The sequence below is a fragment of the Alligator mississippiensis genome, chromosome 9 (assembly GCF_030867095.1).
Source record: "Alligator mississippiensis isolate rAllMis1 chromosome 9, rAllMis1, whole genome shotgun sequence".
Classification (NCBI taxonomy): domain Eukaryota; kingdom Metazoa; phylum Chordata; order Crocodylia; family Alligatoridae; genus Alligator; species Alligator mississippiensis.
In genome coordinates, this window is record NC_081832.1 from 79,667,901 (window position 1) to 79,690,527 (window position 22,627).

The window sequence follows — 22,627 nt, forward strand, 5'->3', positions numbered from 1 at the left end:
CTTTCTCATAGCTCTTTTTTGAGACCTTTCCAGTTTTTCTACACTTTCTTTGTAGCATGGATGCAATAACTAGATATTTACTTTATTAATGGTCTCAGTAGCGTCCTGTATGGAGTTGGTATCACCTCCTTACTCCTACTAGTCCCCCATTTATCCATCCAAGTTGGCATTAGCTTTTGTGACCATCATCATTGACAGACATCATGTTTATTTGGTTATCCAAGTCCTTTCCACTGCTGATTTATAGGATTGTCCTCACCCTGAGCCCCCCGGGTTTGGGAAGGGCACTGTATAAATCGAATACACACACAAACCCTGTAAATGACACTTAGGCTCTTTATTCCTAGAGGCCTCTTGGAACATTTTCGTTACAATACTTGTGCTTTGCATGTGTGCAGTAATTTTCATAAGAGGCTTCTGGAGCTACTTAGAAATGAGAGAAGACGCAACAACCGGTGTTGTGCCGCTAAGCAATGGCGTGTTTGTGTTAACGCTGGCACTCTGCCAGCAGTTTATTTCAGATTGCTGAACTATTTGCATTCATTAAGTCCACTTTAACCTAAAAGGCCAAATTTCTGGGAAGCTAAGATCTGTTTGGGGGAGTTAGGTGTTCTCCACGTTTACACTGCAGCAGAGTAAGGGGAGGGTGTGTGTGTGTGCTTTAAGTTGTACCGACAATTCTTTAGCTATTTTGAGACGTGTGTCTGTGTGTGAAAAGAAAATCCCTTTGTGAGCCTTTAAGAGCTCAGCTGCCGAAGTAGCAGAAGTATAGGTTTTTGACAGGGTGCGTGCAGTAGAAAAGCCGTCCAGCCCTCCAGTGAAAGTGGGCCGTGTTAATGAAGTTGAACGAAGGAAAGGTGGCACCTTCCAGTCACTTTGGTGTGCTAAATCATGTCAGCGATCTAAATGCAAGGGCTGCCCACGCGTGCATAGCAAGCGTGCGGCTGTAGCTGTACAGACCCTGCCCCCTTTCTTTGTGAGCTACAGTTCAGGAATTCTGCAGGAGAGCAGCTACAGATATGCTTCCTTCTGTTGGGCTCAAACTTCTGAGCTGGGTGTGGGAAGACGTGGGTGGCTGCTAGCATCTGCTGACCAAAAATGGGAGTTGTTTGTCTTCAGTTTCTGTCACTTCCGATCGACCTCAGTGATCTTATGGTCATTTAGTAAAACTTTATTGTAATGTACAAATTGACATTGTTTCCTATGGTGTGGGAATGTGTTACCGATTTTGGTTTGATATGTAGAAGAGCTGTTTCTTATGAGAGCCCCTTGGGCTGTACAGGTAAAGACCGAGTATTGCAGCAGTAGTGTTCTGGGATGGTGCCTTAGCGCGTAGATTAGGGGCTAAGACTCCAGGATATTATTCTTGGCTTCATCACACTCATTCTCTAACTTCACGGGTCATTTTAATGTCTTTACTTCTGTTTACCTGGCTGAGGAACAGGTGCCACCTGGGAGGTTCAGGCTGAATATTGTGCACTGCGGTCTGTTTTGTAGGTGAGACGGCGCATCTGAGCAGCCTCAGTCCCCTGCGGACTGAAAGGTTTGCCGGGGTTCAGAGAGAGGAACACGGCGTGCAAGGCTGCGACCTCCCGGCGTTGGTGGGAGTTCTGCAGACGCAGTGTTTCTGACTGCAGAGGAGTTGAAATTCCGTGAATAATGACGATGGCAGTGTTTGTAAACGCAGAGGACTGGGCGAAAGGGGGTGGACTGCTGTATGGGTTACCGAGGCAAGGCGAGGTTTGGGTGGGAGGAAGTGACTTTCCCATTGTTCGGTTACTCTTAATTCAGCTGACTTTTTTGGTAGCTGTGTAAACGTGACAGTCTGGCAGGCTGTGAAGCATGCTCTAACATGGTGCTAATCTTCCTGACTGACAATGAAGTCCCTTTCTCCGTAGCTGTTTGCAAGATTTCCCTCCTCTCACCCATGGGGTTTGGAATGTGTTCTTAAATCACCTCTTAAAATCTCGTGCAGATCTTTGTGGAGTTTGATGGCTGCAACTGGAAGCAACATGCCTGGGTGAAAGTTCATGCTGAAGAGGTCATCGTGTTGCTGTTGGAAGGCTCGCTGGTTTGGGCTCCTCGAAATGATCCAATTCCACTTCAGGGAGCTCGGGTCTCTCTCACACATTGGCCTGCACTTGTAAGTATTTGGCCAGGACAGTCTCAGCATGGAAAAAAGCCATGTAATTGTTGAAGTTGGGATTAGCTTTATCAGGTCCTTTTTATGGCTTACATGCTGCTTCCCAACCTTAGCTATATTGAGGTGAGGCAGGAACAAATTTGGGAAGTGGAAAACGCAGTTGGGATCTGGACAGAATGTGCTGTTATCCCTGAGGCTGCGAAGTCAGAGGTTCTCGCGTGTTGTGATGTGTATTTCCTAATGTAGGTTGTGTTTGGACCATGCTATCCCAAGCAGCTTAGCTTACAAACTCCAGGTCTCATTTCAGAGGTCTGATTATTTTGGGGAAGTTTAGGTTGCACGTGGAAGGAACTCTTTTCAGGTGCTTGGGATTGTACAGCAATGAAGTAGTGAGGACCTTTTGAAGGTTTTAGAAAGATTATTTCTCATAGTACCTAGCTGTGCTTCCTGCAGAATTTATAAGGACTTCCCCCTGCCCCCCTTCATTTTTAATAGGCTAAGTGCTATACCCCAAAGTTTTTGTTGGAATACCTGTATTGCCTGGAGTATGTGGAAAGATGCACGGAGAAGAGAGCTGTTGCTGGCTGCCAGCTCCATTTTTCATTTGGGGAAACAGATTAACTGTGTCAAAGGAAACCTTCTGTCAGCATATGCTACCCCTTCACGTTGACCTTGCCACCATAGCTATGCCAATGTTTTCATACTTGCTGTTCCAGTCCTTTCTATTCTGGAGGACTCTGGGGATATGAAAACTAATGAAATTAAAACATGAGAAGATTAAATTGAAATCAAATGAGAGAGAGAAATGTTAGTCGGTGCTGAAACCTTTTTGTTGATCTCTGTTGAAGTTGCATGGGAAACTGTTGAGAGAACATCTTTGGTTCAGTATTTCTTCCCCGTAAGTTAGTGTCCGAGAGTGAGCACATGTTATTTTCTTGGTCCTTCAGGAGTTCACCAGCAAATGTAAAAGGAAGATTCAAGATGCAGTGCTCCTGGTAATAACGTAGCAAAGTAGCTTTTGGTGTGTTTGAGGCTGCTTTTATCAATCATAAAACAGAATTCCACAGTCTTTCCTTAGCGAGTCACCTTTAAAAACATCTCTTATTCTGTCCTTTGTAGGTCACTTCCAAGTAGAAAGTATCCTGATTTCCCCGCCCCCCCACAACCCCTTCAAGCATTCATATTTTAAAATAACTCTTTACAACTAGAAGTGAATATTATCAAGGCGTTTTCGTCTGGGAGTCTGTTCTCTAGTGCTCTTGCATCTGGGTTGTAATACTGGGTTGCATTACCAGGAATATCTCTTGCAAATCAAGTGAAGTCATGGTGGGTGGTTGCAAAGAGGATGGAGCTGGACTGGTCTCAGTCGGGGCAGACGACAGGACAAGGAGCAGTGGGCTCACACTGCAGCAAGGGAAGCTGAGTTTGGATATTAGGAAAAAACTCTCTCACTAGGAGGGTGGTGAAGCACTGGAACAGGTTACCCAGAGAGGTGGTGGAGTCTCCATCTTTGGAGGTTTATAAGGCCTGGCTTGACAAAACCTTGGCTGCGACGATGTAGTTGGGGCTGGTCCTAATTGGAGCAGGGGGTTGGACTAGATGTGACCTCCTGAGGTCCCCTCCAGCCCTCGTTGTCTCTGCTTCTATGATTCTTCTGCTCTGTTCAACACTGGTGACGCCTCACCTTTGAGAATTGTGTCCAGTTCTGGGCCCCACACTCCAAGAAAGATGGAGACAGATTGGAAAGAGTCCATTGGAGAACAGCAATAGTGATTAGAGGTCTGGGAAGCCCGTCTTATGAGAAAAGGCTGAAAGAACTAGGATTGTTTAGTCTGCAAAAGAGAAAATGGGGTGGGGGGGGTTGCTAACAGTCTTTATAAGGAGTCATTATAGAGAAGATGGAGATAAGCTTTTCTCTCTGGCTGTAGGGGACAGGACTAGATGCAATAGCCTTAAGCTGCAGCAGGCAAAATTTAGGTTGGAGATTTCCAAGGAAGAACTTTTTGACTCCGAGTGGTCAAGCATTTGGAACAGGCAGCTAGAGAAATTGTGTAATTTCCATCCCTGGAAGTTTTCAGAAGTGGGTTAGACAGGCACTTGGCTGGGATGGTTTAGTGAAGGATGATCCTGCTGTGGGCAGGGCCTTATGAGGTCCCCTTCCAGCCCCACTTTTCTATGATTCTTTGACCTAACGTGCACTTGTTTGTCAGACAGTTATAGTAGCCAGTAATGCTTCCCTTCATTAGTCAATCCAAAATAGTGTTTACTTTTACATGGAATGAGAGTATAAACTTGTCCTTGTTAAATAGCTATGTCCGGGATTTCCTGGAGTACTAGAATTATTGGTCACAGATTTTTATTACAAGTGCAGTACAAAGAACGGGCTGCATTGGGATGTGCACGCTCTAGTAGTACCCACACCCAAAAGAACATCTCATTTGAACTGTGCCTTGAGTTCTAACAAAGGTTGTAGGTCATGTTGCTTTCACATGACCTCTCATCTGGAGTTGGTGAAGCTCCTTAGAAGTACTGAGAAAAAGTCTTAGTGATCCGTGATTTAATTTTAGTTTCTTGTCTTACCAAAGCTGACTGCCACGAGCCCTGGACAAAGCAAAATTATTTTACTTGGCCTGTTTTCTAAATTACTGAGGCTTGGGTTCTTCTTGTTCTTTGTCCGCAGTATTTATGCAGTACACGTTTAAAGTGTCCGCTGCTTTGGCAAGAATGTATTTTACAAATGATTATTTTATCCACTGAAAATCTGAGAACTGCTGGAGAGGATCACCTACGTCTGAGGGTTTTCCCAGCCTTTTTGCTGACTGCCATTTTTGTTCTTCACAGACTTTCACTCCTTTAGTAGATAAGCTGGGCTTAGGCTCTGTGGTTCCAGTGGAGTTTCTTCTGGACCGGCGCCTAAGGTTCCTGTCTGATGCCAGTGGACTACGTCTTTTTCAGGTACTTGATTAAGCATGTTTAGAGCATAGATTTCACTTTGCCCTCTTTCCAAATCAGGAAACCCTCCTTAAGTATTTTGGTTCTTGTTTTTCTGCTGTTGTAAAAATCAGCAGCATTTAGGCCTTCTTCCATATTCAGAGTGAATGATTACTATGGGAGTTGCAAAGCTGCTTCTGCAGGTCTTGATCAAGTTCTTGACATATTAAGAGAGGCTGCTTCGTTTTTTCTGGTTTGGGTGGAGGTCAGATGTTTTTCCCATACGTGTCTCAGAACAGAGGTGCCAGCATTATGTGGAATTTCCATCACTGGAAGTTTTCAGGATGTAATGTAAAGTAGTGCAGCTTTTCTGCTATCTACTGTCTTGGCGTGAAGAGCACCCTGCCCAAGTTTGCAGATGATTCCAAAATGTGGGGTAAAGTTAACACACCAGAGGGTAGGGAACAGATCCAGGCTGATCTGGACAGATTGGAAAACTGGGCAGAACGAAATAGGATGCAGTTCAACAAAGACAAGTGCAAAGCGCTGCGCCTGGGCAAAAAGAACCACCAACACTTACAGGCGGGGGGATGACCTTCTTTCCGCAGCTGTGCTGCTGAGGGATCTTGGAGTCATAGTTGACTCCAAGATGAACATGAGTTGTCAATGTGACAAAGTGATCAACAAGGCTAACAGCACCTTATCATGTGTTAGGAGATGCGTGACGAACAGGTCCAGGTAGGTGATGCTTACCCTCTATACAGCATTGGTCAGGCTGCGGTTGAAGTACTGCATCCAGTTCTGGGCGTCACACTTCTGGGCAGGGGGTTGGACTCAATGACCTACTGAGGTCCCTTCCAACCCTAACATCTACGAATCTGAGTCTTGAGAGGTTTTGAATCTTCCATTCAAAATGTTTTGTGTTTTCTTCCATTGCTGACAGATGGGAACGGAGAGCCAGAATCAAATTCTGCAGGAGCAGCCTGCCCTGCGAGAATCTGTCAATGCATTGATTGGTGACCAGAAGCTCCAGGAAATTTTTAGCAGAGGTAAAACTGACTGGTTTTTCATTTCAGAACGATTTTGATTGTGTCACCAGAGTACTGACTTATGCTTGGGTTTTGTTGAGGAAAGGAGTCAAAGCGATACGTGTGGCTGGTTATATTTGAAAGTTCCCCTTTCATAGATAATGTGTCCTGAGTTCTTTGTGACATGAGGTTAATCATTTGTGTCAAAAGTGCCTTCAGCTGGGAAAATGACTGGTTTCTCTATTTAAAGTGACAAAACCTCTTTCAGCGTAAGTCAGTATTTACAAATAATCAGATCTTTAGATTTGAAACGTAAAATGTTTAGCTTTTGCCTGGAGCTGGGTTTCGTGGGAATTTAGAACTGAATCCCTTCGGTCGTCTTTGAGTTCTGTGCAACTGAAGAAAACTACTTTGTCTCAAAGTCTAATGATAGCATCTTGAACATGACTACAGGGAAACATAGGGGACTAGCCTCAGCAGCTCTGTGTTCATAAATGACTGGAATGTTAAACGGGATTTGACCCAGACTTGCGCTATGTGGTATTCTGACAGTCTAGTGCAGGGGCGGGCAAAATGCAGCCCAGGGGCCAGATGTAGCCCGCCAGGCCATTCTATCCGGCCCGCAGGGCCCCCCCAAAATTAAGAAAATGAATATTTATTTGCCCCTGGCTGCCTGTCATGTGGCCCTTGATGGCTTGCCAAAACTCAGTAAGCGGCCCTCCGCACAAAATAATTGCCTGCCCCGGTCTAGTGCCTAGAGCATGTAGCTTTGCATCTGTTACAACCTTTGATTAGCAGCCTGGGCTCTTCAGCTTGACCAGTGGAAGCTTGTGGCTTTCGGTGCAGTTTGGCCCACCCCAGGGACACTGCGTTACATTGGCACGATGTGGATCTTACTGGGGAGCTAGTGACTTTGATTTTAGCAAAACTGATTTTGGCTTAATAAGCATGTCTTCTCTGTTTAAGGCGATGCTCCTCAAATGAGCTGGTCATCTCATAATTTACAGTCAGTGACAGGATACTAGACTAGACAGGCCCCTGTGGTCTGAGTTGCTTTTCTTCCTTTGTTCAGGCAAGTTCTTTGTTTCTAGGTTTAGTGGGGAGCCAGGAGATGAACTCTGCATACTGGCTTTTATAGCAGGAAAAAATTCTTACCTCTGGATGAACTGTGGGCTCATGTTCTGTTCAGGTGGTTTACATAAGTCTGCTGGTCTGCTCCACCTATACTTAATGCTTCAGCTACAGATAAGTGGCAGCCTTGTTCCAAATGGCAGCCTTGCGGTGTCCACCGAGCAAATGAGGGTCACAAATAGAACAAAGAGTAGAACAAACCAAGCTGACAGTTAGGTTGTGTTACTTGCTATGTGGCTACACATTCACTTTTCTAAGTATTAATTTGTTTGTAGGTGATAGAGCAAAAGTGAAAAGAAGGGAGTCAGAATTTGGTGCATGTTTGCAAAGCTGGAGGAGGGTGTTCAGTTATCCAGAAAACAATTCTGATAAACTTAACAGACTTGATCGGAGAATCATTGAGAAACAAATGTGAAGACCCCTGAGGCTGATGGTCATTTTTATTCAGAGACCTGTGCTTGCAGAGTACAGCTGCTGGCAACCAGCAGAAGCTGTAATAAAACTTTGTAATCTGTTTCCTTGCATCAGAGCACTGGTACTTTCAACCCCAAGCTATATATATATTACTATATATATAGCTATATATATATTATATACCTGTAATGGTACAGTCAGTATAATTTGTCCGAAGGTATATTCAATCAATGTGCGTCTTTTCTAGGTCCTTACAGCGTTCAGGGCCAACGGGTGAAGGTGTACCAACCAGAGGATGAAAACAGCTGGCTCTGTGGTGTGGTGAGCCGTCAAGACCCCATCACTCGCCTTATGGAGGTGTCTGTGACTGAGGTGAAGATCTGATACCTTTTGTTTGCGCTTCTGAAATGTGATTCTGTTGCATCACCTGGTGAACTTATTTTTCAAAAAAAATACATCTATTTGTTCTTGGCTAGTGGTTCTTAAATGTAAAATCATTTACCCGATGCTTTATGGACAAAATGTCCGCAGGCCTTATAATAAAAAGACAGTACACAATTCAGCAATTCTGGTAGGGGAGAGGGTATAGGAGAGATCTCTGTTGAGAACAAGCTACTGTAGGGTGGAAAAAAACTAATGACTCTGATAGAGAGTCTGCTGAATGGAAACATGTATTTTTCTATTGGTGTATGGCTTTGAAGTATCTTCTTTTTTTGGCAGCTACTTCATAGGTTACATGGGTTACAGAAATTGCCATCGCTCATGCTGCATTTGTTTGACGATATACCCCAGGGGTGGACACATTGGTGTAACCTAAATTATTGTTTTGGTTTTTGTTGAGCTAAAATTGCAGACTTTTTAGCTTCTCCAAAATCCCAGTAGTCATGTCAGTTCCAGGTGGTTGATAGCATGGTGACCCTTCATTGACAACACTGATTATTGTACTTCTTGCCCAGGGAGGAACAGCCAGCACAAATGTCTGAGTAGATTATTTGGATTTAACTCCAGAGTTGGATAATATATAGGGTATTTTTTGTTTGAATATGTATGTCGTGATTTTTTATTATGTATTTATTTATTTATCAACTGCTTATGCTGCCCTTCCCAGAAAGGGCTGGGTGGTTTTCAATAAAAAACAAAACTTAAAGAATAATAAAATAATATAAGAGAGTATAACAAAATAAACTCCCCCCCCCAAATTCAAACACAGCCTATTTTACTCCACTCGCTCCCTACTTCCCTGCCTCTTAGTTAGGAGAGCATCCCCCCGTCCGACCCAATCTCACTTCTCCACCCCCATTAACCATCTCTGCAAAAGAAAATATTTTTCCCATGTGCCCTCCCATCCCTACAGACGCCCACTCTGCTGCCTCAAACCCTGGAGAGGGAAGGGTGTTTCTGGCCATTATTGCTTGCTGTGGGAGTTTCAGGTCTCTGCCTCTAAGCTGGGTTCTTGTATCCACGTATCTTCTGTTTGATTAAATCTGGGGAGACAGCCTTAATAGAAGAGATGCTTTATTGCTTCTTTTTGGGGGACAGGTTGACACTTGAGTAGAAAGTAAACATGAAGTCATGGGTCAAGAAACCATCACCTGCCTTAAATCTTCTAATGGACTAGTTTCCAATCTCCTGTCTTTGGGTGAGGCTGCTAGGGAATGGGTCACGCAAACTGAGTCACTTCCTTGCCAGGTTAGAAAGAAAGGAAGGGAGAAGAGAATGCATTTAAAGGAAAGTATGCTTCGTGGCCGAAGCGTGCCCAAAGTGCTCAGCGGGGCAAGTATATGAATGCAGACAAAGGGAGAGCCAAGTTCGAGGGCCACATAACTGAAGAAAAAGTGAAACCATTAGAATGGTAAATTAAAGATAGACTAGCAAGGAAGTGGAAACAGGGTACAAAAGGTAGAGAAAGTGGGTGGGATGGGCTGTTTGGTGCAGTCTCCAAGCTGATAACTTGATTCAATGCGTTTCTTCCTTCCTCCTGTGCTTCTTGCTGCCCACACCCATAAAAATCAGAGTGGTGAGATAAAGTCAGTGGATCCTCGACTTATTCATGTGGTGATGGACAACTCGGCTCCTTCCAATGAGGTACTGTTATTTATCAGGTCTCTGCATATACAGTTGGAGCTTTGGAAAGCCTTTGAAGTCACTTGATAAAAAAGAACTGCAACGGGTGCTGTTCGCTGAGGGCATCTGAGAATTCTGCTGGAGGGGAGAAGTGGGTGTCGTGTCGCTAATCAGATTATTTTCTTGGTTTCTCTTAATGATCCGTTTTCTGTCAGCTCAGGCTTGCTTTTGGTTTACAAAGTTAGAAATGATTTTTAGTGGCTCTTGGCATCTGGACATGTCATCTTTCATTGTAAGAGGTTTTCTGACAGCGGGTCCTGCTGGTCATTTTCTCTTATTGTAGGAAAACGTTCCTCTCCTCCTTTAGGTCCTTGTTGAGAGAGGGGTCGTGGCTGGTCCCCACACAGCAGACTCTGTAACTTCATGCCACAGCAATCTGGGATCTGCCCTCCTGATTTAAATGATTCTTCTACTTGAAGTTTGGAGCCGCGTGGTTGCTCTTTGCAGTGTAGAGCAGGCTGCCTCCTGCAGAATCCTGGCAATGGTAGCAGCTGTGTTTGACCAAAAGCTTTGCCCTAAAAGAAAGTGGTGGCAATTTACTTGTAGCAGTAAGATGCAGTATATAAATAGTTTCATAGTTCAGGCTCTCGACCATAAGTATTTTGAAGTCATTACTTTCACTGGCTTTCTGTTTCTTTAAGGTCTGCTGTACTGGTGTTGCCACAATAACATTGCTTGATGTCAGTCAGTTAATGAAAAAAATATTTTTGTTTATTGACAACCCTGTTTTAACATAAAAAGGACAAAGGCTTACCTTTTTTTTGCTCCTTACAGTTTCCTCTATTAAAAGTTGCCAGAGCAGCATCTAGAGTAGAATAGAGTAACACATTAATTGTTCCAGCAGACGGACTGCTTTCCATTGAGTTGGGAAGGGAGTGAAACTTGTGGTTTTCTTGACACAGCCAGGGGGACCTTATGTAATAATTGCATAATTTTGCTTCTTCTAGGGCGGAGGTGTAAAGACAGCTAAATCTTCAAAAGGGAAAAAGAAACGCGAGTGTCTGGAAGGAAAGGATGGACGGAGGAGGAAAACTGCTTCGGATCCTGGGTGCGATCCTGCAACAAAGAAGCTAAAAGAGAGGGGTGAAGCAGATAGTAATGGGAGTGATGGAGGCGAGGGAAGCAGAGGCCCTTGGAAAGGAGGAACCAGTAGTGATGCGGGGCTGGATCCAAGGGCCAAGCAGCTGCCTCCGTTTGTTCCTCCAATTAATCGCAATATTCGCTTTGCCACTTACACCAAAGAGAATGGCCGAACTCTGGTAGTCCAGGATGAACCAGTCGGTGGTGAGACACCTGTACCATTCACTCCCTTTTCCTCAGCGGCTGGTCAAGCACTGCTGGTTGGAGCTGGTTGTAAAGAGGCAGGAAAATCACTGGAACAGGTTGGCCAAAACATGGCAGCTGCTGCAACAGCTGTCACTACAGCTACTTTGACGCCCACAACTGTGAGGATCTCAGATACTGGTATGTCAGCAGTTTCTGGACAAGAGAAACCGAAAAGCCGGTCACAGGCTCAGGGAGAGGTGAGTCGTTTGCAGCTCTGAAGATTCAAAGTAAAACTAGGAAATGCAGGGAAAATATATTTTCTAAGAGCGTCTAATGTAATAGGTTCCCACTGGGAATGTATACATGGGAAATTCTAACAGGTTTGCCGTTTGGGGGCCTCTGTCTTTTTCCCCTTTTTGTCCCCAAGAAGGTCCCAACGGTTCCTCTCATTTTGTTTTTTTAGCCACTGACTGGGAAAAGAACTAAGGGACACCTCTTCTAAACCAGGGCTGTCCAACTTCAGCCTCTGGGCACCACACCACGCAGGCCACCGGACCATGCGGCATGCAGATGCTTCCCCCTTCCCCCTGCTGCTCCCCATGGGCATCCCCTCCGCTGCACCAGTGTCTTCCCCCATGCAGGCACAGTCTCTCCTTCCTTCCCCTCCCCCACTTTCCCTTAGCCCTAATATTTGGGTTTTTTTTCCTACCCCTGCTGCATGCAACACAGGCTCACCAGCAGTTCCCGCTGCTACATGCTGCCTGGACTTGCCTGTAGCTGCCTGCATTGCGTTGCCCTGCTCCCTGGGGAGGGAGGGGGAGCAGCAGCCAGGTGGGAGCCCAGGGACTGCAACTTAACTACCTTCAGCCCATGCACAGCCTACAAGGGCTAAGTTGCAGGCAGAAGGAAGCCACCTGGCTGTGAATTTCAAGGACTGTATAATATTTGTTTAACGGCTTAAAAAGAAATGCAGTCCAAAGTAATGGAACTATTAACAGAGAGCTGTTCTGGGAGAGTAGTCGCTGTTGTGTTGGTCTTTAAAGTTGGTAGGGGAGATTTGGGGAATTTTAAGGTATGAGACCTTAGTACCAGAAGACATTTCTGACCATGGCCCAAGAATTGATGATGAACCCTTGCTTCAGAAGCTAACCTTCATTTAAAACTTATAGTCCTGTGGTCAAGAATGTTTTTATACATGAGCTATGTGATATGATAATTTTGTCTTCCTTAACCTGTAGACAGTCTGAAACTATATGAATTGGTCTGGCCTACCACAGTATATTCAGGTCTTTGGTTGTGAGGTATCTGCATAAGCTTACATGCTAGGAAAAAGCTAGCCCCACAAGTCGTCCCTCTTTAGTCTGAGTGTTCTTCAGAAGTACTGATAAAATAATGGAAGAGGACTGTCAAAATCTTTGACTCTCAAAACAGATTGATAGAAAAGACTTACAAATCCCATGGTTGCTATAGTTTGAATACGCTATGATGGATTAAAATTATAGGAGATTCTAAATCAGAAGTTGTAGTCAGAGAGACTGAGGCAATTAATGAGGCATGAAGAGACTAGATCTATATATCATATGGAGTCACCAAATACGTAAAGAAGAAAAAATACTGTAGATACGCGTACTCGGAGGGAGAATTCTGGGAGGCAGTAACATAGGAAGACTGATAGTAGTCAGTACACTAAACATGAGTGTGTAGTGTCATAAGGCTACAGAAAAGGCTATGCAAGCAGAAACCTCATGCCATGATGCTGGTAGGCAGTGGTTCCGCATCCTATGGCCCTTAACTGCACCAGCAGCGCTGGATTACAAACTCAGTGAGAGTCTGCAATGTTCATAGATTCATAGACATTAGGGCTGGAAGGGACCTTGAGGATCATCGAGTCTAGCCCCCTGCCCCGGGGGCCAGAAGTCAGCTAGGGTCCAAGGACCCCAGCAAGATAAACATCCAAGCATTTCTTGAATGAGTCCAGAGTAGGTGCCTGCACCACGTCTGGAGGGACTCTATTCCAGGTCTTGGGGGCTTGGACCGTAAAGAAATTTTTTCTTGTGTCCAGCCTAAAATAGTCTTGTAGGAGTTTATGACCGTTGGTCCTTGTTTTTCCTTGGGGCGCTCTGGTGAACAGACATTCTCCCAGATCCTGATGTATACTCCTTATGTACTTATAAACAGCCACCAGGTCCCCCCTGAGCCTGCGCTTTTCCAGAATCGTTATGGTGTCCCATGGCTCTCAGCCTGTCTTCATAAGGCCTATTCTCTTGCACGCGCCGGTACAGAGCTGATGCCGGGGCTCGAGCCAGGTGCAGCTGTTTGGAGCCTCCCGGCTCTGGGTAGCTGCTGTAGCCACAGAGCCCGGGCTGCTCCCAGCAGGCAGCTGAGACACTGCAAGCCCTGCTGGGAGCAGCCCAGGCTCCAGCAGCTACCCAGAGCCGGGGCTGGCTGTGGCGTGCTGAGCAAAACGGCCTCGCATGCCATGCTTGGCACGCGTGCCGGGGGTTGCCAACCCCTGATCTAGCAAATAAGAAATGCATTTTTCTCCGTGAGGAAAGTGTAAGAAATAAGAAACTGGATAAATGCATGCTGAGCAGTGGTTTACATGTAGTTGCATGCACTGTTCCTCTTCCCTTTAAAGAAAAAAACCCCACCACGTTAAGCATAAAGGCTGAATGACTTAGCTGCAGGTACGTATGTTTGACTGGCCGCCAGTCTGAGAGAAGGAATCAAATCCTCATTTAGGAAAATCGCTGTTCTGTACAAATACAAAACAAGATAAAAAGCAATTATTTAAATGGAAGTTTCATGCTAGCTGATGTAAATCACTTTCATATGCGAGTCGGCCCAACTTGATCTGTTAGTTCCATTCCCACGTGTTAATAAAACTCCATTTCTCTGCGCGCTCTTATTTTGTAACTGATATGAATCAGCTAGGTATGTCGGTTGATAGGTGAAGGGAGGTCATGCGGTATCTAAACGTTAGTTTAGCGGGTGCTGTTTATGTAATGATTTCTGGTCTGACTTCCTACAGTAGTAAGGGGCACGTGAAGAAATTGTGAAGCAAGATAGACAAAGTACTGCTGAAGTAGATACTAAGCACTTTTTTTTTTTTTTTGAGGAATTTGTCTCATGAGCTAACTCTCTCCAATTTTGTTGCAGAATTCCCGAAACTCGCTTTTGACTTCTGGTTTTGGAGCATCTCTTCCAAGCGCTCCCCAACCTTTGGCATTCGGGGGTGGAAGAGGCCAATCAAATGGAGTATTGACCACAGAAAGCAAACCTGTTGGATTTCCATTTGGCAGCAGCACTGGGCAAGAGTCTCCAAAAGATTCTGATCTGTCAAAGAACTTGTTTTTCCAATGTATGTCACAGAATTTGCCCTCCAGTAACTACTTCACAGTCATCTCTGAGAGTTTGGCTGACGAGCCCTCTAGTCGGGACTCATTCAAGCAGTGTTCAGAAAGCCTGGGCTCTGGGATTGGTAAAGGTAAAAGTCTTCTTGCAGCAGACAATAAGCCTGCAGCCCAGTCTGGCAGTTCTGTGGACCGGAAGCTGCCAATGGAGTCAATGCCCACCCTCACTCCAGCTTTTTCAAGAAGCCTGTTGAATCCTCGACCCCCAGATAATCATGAAAATTTATTTTTACAGCCCCCAAAACTGTCCCGGGAGGAGCCTGCAAACCCTTTCCTGGCATTTGCTGAAAAAGCAGAACTTGGTCCTTTCAGTAGCTTTGCATCTTCATCTCAGACAGGAGTTTCTACACCCTCTTCAGCTGTGGCTCCCAAGGCTGCTTCTAGCTGGCCAGAATCGCTCACCTCAGCAGACTCTTCTTTTGCTAAGAAGAAAACCTTGTTTATAACAACCGATTCCTCCAAGCTGGTTTCTGGTGCGACCGGTCTGGCTGCCCTGGCTGGTGTACAGAGCCCTGCTACGGTGGGGAATGGCCGCTCCAGCTCGCCCACCAGCATCCTGACGCAGCCTATTGAGATGCCCACTCTTTCCTCCAGTCCAACGGAAGAGAAACCATCTGTTGGGCCTGGGCAGCAGGACAACCCTCTTCTGAAAACTTTTTCTAACGTGTTTGGCAGGCACCCGCCTTGCTTTTTCTCTTCACAGGCAGAGTTTGCACAGGAGAACAGAGCCCCTTTTGAAGCTGTGAAAAGGTTCTCGTTAGATGAGCGGAGCATGACATCCAAACAAGACTCAGATTCTAGTACCAATAGTGACCTGTCAGATTTGAGTGACTCTGAGGAGCAGCTGCAGGCCAAGGCTTGTCTGAAGGGGATCCCAGAGCACTTGATTGGGAAGCTGGGCCCCAATGCAGAACGGAACGCTGAGTTGCTACTGGGAAAAGGAAAAGGGAAACAGGCCCCAAAGGGCCGGCCTCGCACAGCTCCCCTGAAAGGTGAAGACTTCAAGGCAGGGCACACCTGCTTGGAAACATGAAGGGAAGGGATTCTGTGTTCTGCACTGGCACATCTCCTGTATGGTAAACCATGTGATGTGCCCTCTGGTGTAAACTAGCATGTGCACAAGAGATTAGTAAGGGCCCAAGGTTGGAGTTTCATGGATTTGATATTTTTGGACTTAAAAATATTGGCAGGTGCAGTCTCTAAGAACGATGTACCCCAACATAAGTGTCAGGACGCAGAATTAATGGGCATGCTTCAGAACTGATGACAATTGTTAACACTTCCCTGTGGGCACGTTCTTGTTCCACAGCTAAGACCATTATCCTGGTCTATTTGAAGCAGGCAGTACTAGCCACTGGTCTGAGATGAGAGACTGGACTCTGTGCTGTTGGTCTTAGACGTTCTGGTAGACTGTCATGCTCCTGTGAGGGGGTTGTGGCTTGTAATTTCTGTCGGTTTCTGTTCTTCAGTATTTTGTGTGTTCAGCCCCATTAACCATTTTTAATCTGTTTTGCAATATTCCTATTTGAAATAGCCATCATTGTAATGGTGTGATGTGACTGAAGATTATATGCAAAAGTGCTCCTGCTCACGTTGGGGAGGGAGACCTTAGGAGAATTTCTTTGGCAGAAATGCACTGGTAGAGATTATCTGGAGGAAGATAGATGCTTCTGGTGTAGTTTGCTGGTGTAGCTTGATGGATTTTCATGTTTCCCCTTCTACACAGTTGGCCAGTCGGTGCTGAAAGACATGAGCAAGGTGAGGAAGCTGAAGCAGTCGGGAGAACCCTTCCTCCAGGACGGCTCTTGCATCAACGTAGCCCCTCATCTGCACAAGTGCCGGGAGTGCCGTCTGGAGCGGTACCGCAAGTTCAAGGAGCAAGAGCAAGACGACTCAACTGTGGCCTGTCGCTTTTTCCATTTCCGAAGGTGCTGAATCTGTTCTTGCTTCATACCTAGTGCTGCAGAGCTTCAGGCATATTCAAGTCCCCAGTTCTTAGGGCTTCCACTTCTAATTTGCTTGAGACTCTTAGGCAAGGCTTTGACCATTTCCAGTTTCCTGTCACCCGGCTGAAGGTCTGTTCTTCTGCAAAGAAGGCGGCTGTCATTGCAGCTGTATTTCTGCCAACTCACTTGGAAACTACAGCTATGTGATGCTGACTGGCTGACTCCATCCCAAGTCCCAGGAGACCTAATTTGCTTCAGTGAAATGTTACTGCCGGGTAGCAGGGTACTGAAATAACTGCTCATTTCTGTTTTTATTCAATAGTTTGGGACAGGTAAGATTTAATTTAGCTAAAAAATAGCTAGAAGCTATCGGTGCAAAGCTAATATTGGTGTAAATGTGATAAATTGGCTTGGAAGCAATTTCTTGGAGTAGCCTGCTCTGTCCGTTTGTGTTTCCCTTCTTCCCCCTTTCTCCCAGTACACCATGGGAGTACACAGGTCCCTCAAGGGATATGTGTTTCTTGATCTCCTTAATCAGTCTCTTCCCAGCTAGTGACATGTGTAGTTTGGAGAAAGATGATTAGTTGCTTCTAGAGAAATAAAGCAGCAGTGAATCCTCTGCACATTATACTGTATTCCTTGTTGGGGTTGGAGGGCATGTCTTTCTCTTCCCTCCATTGTTTGAAGCCAGGTGGGATGAGAAGCTAGATTGGACATGCTGGAGAACAAAGTTTTCTTAAAACAGACTGGAGCAGAAGTGCAAGTTTTTGACCTGTTGTGGACTGTGCGCATGCACATCGTGATCTGGCAGGGCCGTATCTGTGAATTAAAGGTAGTTCCATCTGCTGAGATTAATGGCACTAATCCTAGAGAGACTAGGATTTTCTAACATGTTTTTTAACATTTACAAGACAGGATAGGTTCATCCCTAATAAGTAGGTACTGAAACAGTTGTCAAATGTCAGCTGCGATTTAGTGATGAACACACCAGTCTGTTTGCAGGCTAGTAGTGAAGAGCTCCATGTCCTATTTCCAGTTCCCACACACTAGTTTTTTCTTCAGAAGCTAGGAAATAACTTGCACTAAGAGACAGCATGGAGAATTACATGCAGGACTCTGGATACTCTTGCATAGCAAACCAATAAGCCCCATGGACTTTTATCAGTTTAGCCTCTTGCCATTTTTTCAGTCCTCCTGAAATCGGTTGCCTCACCGCTCCCTATTGCCAGTGCCTATAACGGGATCTGTTCAATTGCCTCAACCTGTCCTCTTAGGCTCAGGTACTAACTCCACGGATTGTATAGTTATAGAGAAAAGCCTGTCCTTCTCTGCCCAGGTGCACTCTGAGGGGGGTGGCATCAGAGGGAAGTTCTCAGTTATTTTGCTGCTTCTTATCTAGTTCATCCTGTTTTGTTTCAGACTCATATTCACGCGGAAGGGTATCCTGCGAGTAGAAGGATTCTTAAATCCCCAGCAGAGTGACCCTGATGCGATGAGCCTGTGGATCCCGTCTTCCGCCCCTGCAGAGGGCATTGACCTGGAAACTTCTAAATACATCCTGGCCAATGTTGGAGACCAGTTCTGCCAGCTTGTTATGTCTGAGAAGGAGGCGATGATGATGGTGGAGCCACATCGTAAGCTGCTGGTTTTACCCCTCTAGCTGAGAACCATGCAAATTCAGTGTAGTGCAGCTAAAGAAATAGTTTAGCTCCTAGTTGCAAAGACTATGCTTTCCTTCTTTAAAAGAGGGTGCGGTGCGTCCCCTTCTGTAGCAGATCTGACTATAGGACCAGCTTCCCTTCTTGGAAAGAGTAGTTTTTTTCTAACAAGGGAACTGATGGTAAATTGCCTGAAACTGCTAATTCCATGTTTTAAATAAGGACATACAAAAAATTATGTTCCTTGAGTAACTGGTTGAAGGTCCCGAGAAAATGGAAATGAACCTTACTTTCTGATAACACTGACAAGTGCTTTAGCATGCAATGAGACCTTACTTTGGTGTCTAAAACCCTACCCACTTGAAATGCTTATCCTGAAGTCTTGATAACTAATGGACTGTCATTGAATTCACTGCATGAATTCCATCCTATTAAATTAGATCAGCTTTTGTGTTATCTTCTTCCAAAATGCCCTAGAAAAAGCTGAGTGTTAGTCTGCCACACCCAGTGAAGATGCTGGTTTTAGAGGGCTGGTATGCAAGTGTTTATCTGTCAAAGTGCATATCTCTGGGAAGAGTTCTACTGGGTGTGCTCACTATGCATTTTTAAATGCTCCTCAAAAACAAATAATTACAAGTCTAGCAAAGGCAGACCTCCTAATTAAGATCTGTTTTAGGTTTCAACATCCAGATGGTAAGATGCTGGACTCAAAGCACATTGTCACAGTTTCTCTGGTTTAGAAAAAAAATGCTACTTTCTAACTCTAGAATAATTGAAGAGGATACTGAGTCAGAAATTTTTTTGTAATTCAGTATGGTCTCTACTGCTCTAGGACTGATAAGAGATGGTTGTGTTTTGCCAAGTCGGCAGTTTTTCAGCTTTTGTGTACTTAGGCTGTAAAATGATTCCAGTCACTTTCCTGTGTTGAAACTGGAACATAGTTGTTTTCCTGACTGCCATTACTGAGTCATGGGCTTTGTGCCGTTATAGGCTTGCACACATTTTTAAATGGGTGCAGATTTGCATACGCTGGCAATTTGCCAAATTCACACCCTTGTCATGTAGAAATTCTATAAATCCTGTTTCTGACTCAGACAGCATTCACTACACTCCCAGGCTTTGTGCCCGTAAGCACACTACACTCGTTCCAAGTACACACATTCTGCACCTACTTATCTGCTGCATCATGTGCGTATACACACATCTGCTCTAGATTAGCCGATTCTATGGCTTTTCTGAAAAAATGTCACAGAACTGTGGGTTGCCAGATCTATACACAGTAAAGACAGGAAACACCTCTGTTCCGTGGGGAAATCACTTCCGGTCTGCTGCCTTTCGGGAAGGGCATCAAATTGAAGCTCCTGCACCTGCTGCTGAACAGTCTGGTGTTTCAGTGGATAGCAGGTTCCAGCTTCTGCCTCCCAGGTATGCAAATGGAGACCTGGAGTGGTGGTGGAGTGTACTTGGCCCTCCAGTCAGTGACAGCTGAGGGTTAACTCTGCACTCCTTGTTGGCTTTCCTGCACCTGGTCTCTCCTGGGGCAATAACAGAGATGAAAGTGTTGTTGAATCTCACCCCACTGGAGAACTAAGCCTGGCTGCTGAGGCCAGGTCAGTGGGTTTGTGGGATCCTCAGACCCCTATGCGTCTTCCTCCCTCTCCTGCTGCCATCCCCCTCCCTGCACCTCCCCACAAAAGACAACAAAACCCCAATCTGAAATCTTCCTCCTTCTCTTTTTAGAGAAAGTGGCATGGAAGCGAGCAGTCCGTGGTGTGAGGGAGATGTGTGATGTATGTGAGACAACCCTCTTCAATATTCACTGGGTTTGTCGCAAATGTGGTTTTGGAGTCTGCCTGGACTGTTACCGGCTGAGGAAGAATCGTCCGCGAAGTGGTTAGTACCAGATTTCTCTGTGATTCTTGTATTCTTTGAACTGGGCAGTTAGCAGGTAGGTGACCCCTGGGGTCTGATGGGGTCCCCAAACAGAAGTTAGTGTGCGATGGGAGAGACTCAAAGGGTTTGGTAGAAGGGAGGTAGGTGATAGTGGCAGAAGGTTCTGCCACTGCTGCTTGTACCTGTTGTCATCCCATCCTCCTTGTTCTGTCCATATATGCATTTGCCTCTGGCATACTTGCACTCCATGTATTTGACCAGTCTTGTGGCCACCAGTGTCTGTTTGTTTTTTCTGGGACTGTGCATGCCCCTGGTGTCCTTGTGCTCCACAGAGAACTGAAAGCGTGCTGCAGCACATGCTGTTGCCCAGTTTCCTCTTACCACTTGTAGCTACAAGGTGGACCTGTTTTGTGTCTGGATCTTGGTATGCTCCTTAACCATTTTTAATGGCATGTTATTGTAAATGCTAGATATTGCTTGTTCACACAAATTTATAAGGGAAGCTTCTTTCTGTACTTGTGCTGAAGTTTGGGTAGCCTAACCTCAAGTCTCAACTGTTAGATTTAAACTGTTTTTTGTCTTGTGGGGAAAGCCATACCAATAAAGGGACAAGTGAGAGAACTTGTAAATCTTATACTAATGAATTTCAAGAGCTAGAGAAGATGGTTTGTAAATTCATAGATTGTAGAGTTGGAAGGGACCCCGAAGGATCATCGTGTCCAACCCCTTGCCCCAGGCAGGAAAAGGACCGAGGTCAGGCGACCCCAGTCAGGTGCCTATCTAGCCTCCTCTTGAAGACCTCCAAGTTAGGTCGTAGCACCACCTCTCTTGGAAGCCCATTCCAGATTCTGGCCACATTTACTATGAAGAATTTTTTCCTAATGTCTAACCTGAATCTACCGGTTGCCTTTTATGATCAGGTCACAAAAACCTTGGACACAGGTGTCATGGTGCACGTAGTCTTTCTGGACTTTGGGAAGGCCTTTGACACTAGCTCTCACCCCATTCTCATTAAAAAACTAGCCTACTGTGGCATTGATGCCTACACAGTCAGGTGGGTCACAAATTGGCTAGAGGGCTGCACCCAGAGAGTGGTGGTGGATGGGTCATTTTTGACCTGGAGGGATCCCAGGGCTCGGTCCTTGGGCCCCCACTGTTCAGCATCTTTATCAGCAACTTGGACGAGGGGGTGAAAAGCACCTTGTTCAAATTTGCGGACAACACTAAGATGTGGGGGGATGTGGGCACTCTAGAAGGGTGGGACAGGCTACAAGATCTGGACAGGTTACAGGTGTGGGTGGATGAGACTAGGATGGGATTCAATACTGACAAGTGCAGGGTATTGCACCCAGGGTAAAAGAAAGAGCAGCAGACCTACAGGCTGGGGAACTCCCTTCTCGACAGTGCAGAGGCAGAAAAGGATCTTGGAGTCGTTGATTCCGAGATGAACGTGGGCCGCCACTGTGGGGACGCGGTTAGTAAGGCTAACTGTACCTTGTCGTGCATCGCGAGCAGGTCCAAGGAGGTGATCCTCCCCCTCTATACGGCACTGGTCAGGCCACAGCTGGAGTACTGTGTCCAGTTCTGGGCGCTGCACTTCAGGAGGGATGTGGACAGCATGGAGAGGGTCCAGAGGAGGGTCACTTGCAAGGTCAGGGGGCAGCAGGGCAGGCCCTACGAGGAGAGGCTACGGGACCTGAAACTGTTCAGCCTCCACAGGAGAAGGCTGAGAGGGGATCTGGTGGCTGTCTGTAAACTTAGCAGGGGGACCAGTGGGGAATGAGGGAGTCCCTGTTCCCCCGAGCACTACCTGGAGTAACAAGGAATAACGGCCATAAGCTGCCTGAGAGCAGGTTCAGACTAGACTTCAGGAGGCGCTACGTTGCTGTTAGGGCGGCTAGGACCTGTAACCAACTTCCGAGGGAAGTGGTGCTCGCTCCTACCCTGGGGTCTTCAAAAGGAGGCTAGATAATCACCTAGCCAAATGGGGTTGTTTGAATCCCAGCTTTCTTTCCTGTCCATGGCAGGTGGTCGGACTTGATGATCTGCTCAGGTCCCTTCCGACCCTATCAACTATGAAACTACTCTCCACTTGTTTGTACCCGTTATTCCTAGTTATTCTTAGGGGTGCCCTGGTAAGGAGCGCATCTCCAGCTCTCTCTTGTCCTCCCTTGATAAACTTATAGGCTGCTACAAGGTCTCCCCTCAGACGTCTCTTGTGAAGGCGGAAGAGATCCAGATCTCTCAACCTCCCCTCGCAGGGTTTTGTACGGAGGCCACTAATCATGTGAGTGGCACTTCCCCGGACCCTCTCGAGATTCTCCGCGTCCCCCTTGAAGTGCGGTGCCCAGAACTGGATGCAGCACCCCAACTGCAGCCTGACTAGTGCCGCGTAGAGGGGGAGCATCACCTCCCTCAATCTGTTGGTCGGGCATCTGCTAATGCTCGACAAGCTGCGATTGGCTTTGTTGATGGCTTTGTTACACTGTCGGCTCATGTTCATCTTAGAGTCAACTGTGACTCCGAGATCCCCCTCAGCTGCTGAGGAGGTCATCCCCCAACCTGTAGGTGTGCTGGGGATTCCTCCTCCCTAGGTGGAGTACTTTGCATTTGTCTTTGTTGAATTGCATCCTGTTTCGTTCTGCCCATTGATCTAACCTGTCCAGATCGGCCTGAATCT

At 46.0% G+C, this 22,627-nt stretch overlaps 1 protein-coding gene across 3 annotated transcripts in view; it reads left to right on the forward strand.

The window, feature by feature from the left end:
* Window positions 1–22,627, forward strand: part of KDM3B (lysine demethylase 3B) — a 74,758-nt gene that overhangs the window by 25,058 nt on the left and 27,073 nt on the right. For 2 of the 3 annotated variants that reach the window (XM_059713021.1, XM_059713023.1), the window contains exons 2-11: window positions 1,976–2,143; window positions 4,985–5,098; window positions 6,018–6,123; window positions 7,895–8,019; window positions 9,661–9,732; window positions 10,719–11,294; window positions 14,197–15,442; window positions 16,177–16,378; window positions 17,816–18,030; window positions 19,795–19,947. In XM_059713021.1, coding sequence (XP_059569004.1) covers window positions 1,976–2,143; window positions 4,985–5,098; window positions 6,018–6,123; window positions 7,895–8,019; window positions 9,661–9,732; window positions 10,719–11,294; window positions 14,197–15,442; window positions 16,177–16,378; window positions 17,816–18,030; window positions 19,795–19,947 — 2,977 coding nt within the window. The remainder of the gene's footprint in view (window positions 1–1,975; window positions 2,144–4,984; window positions 5,099–6,017; window positions 6,124–7,894; window positions 8,020–9,660; window positions 9,733–10,718; window positions 11,295–14,196; window positions 15,443–16,176; window positions 16,379–17,815; window positions 18,031–19,794; window positions 19,948–22,627) is intronic. The other variant, XM_059713022.1, reaches the window with a different exon arrangement.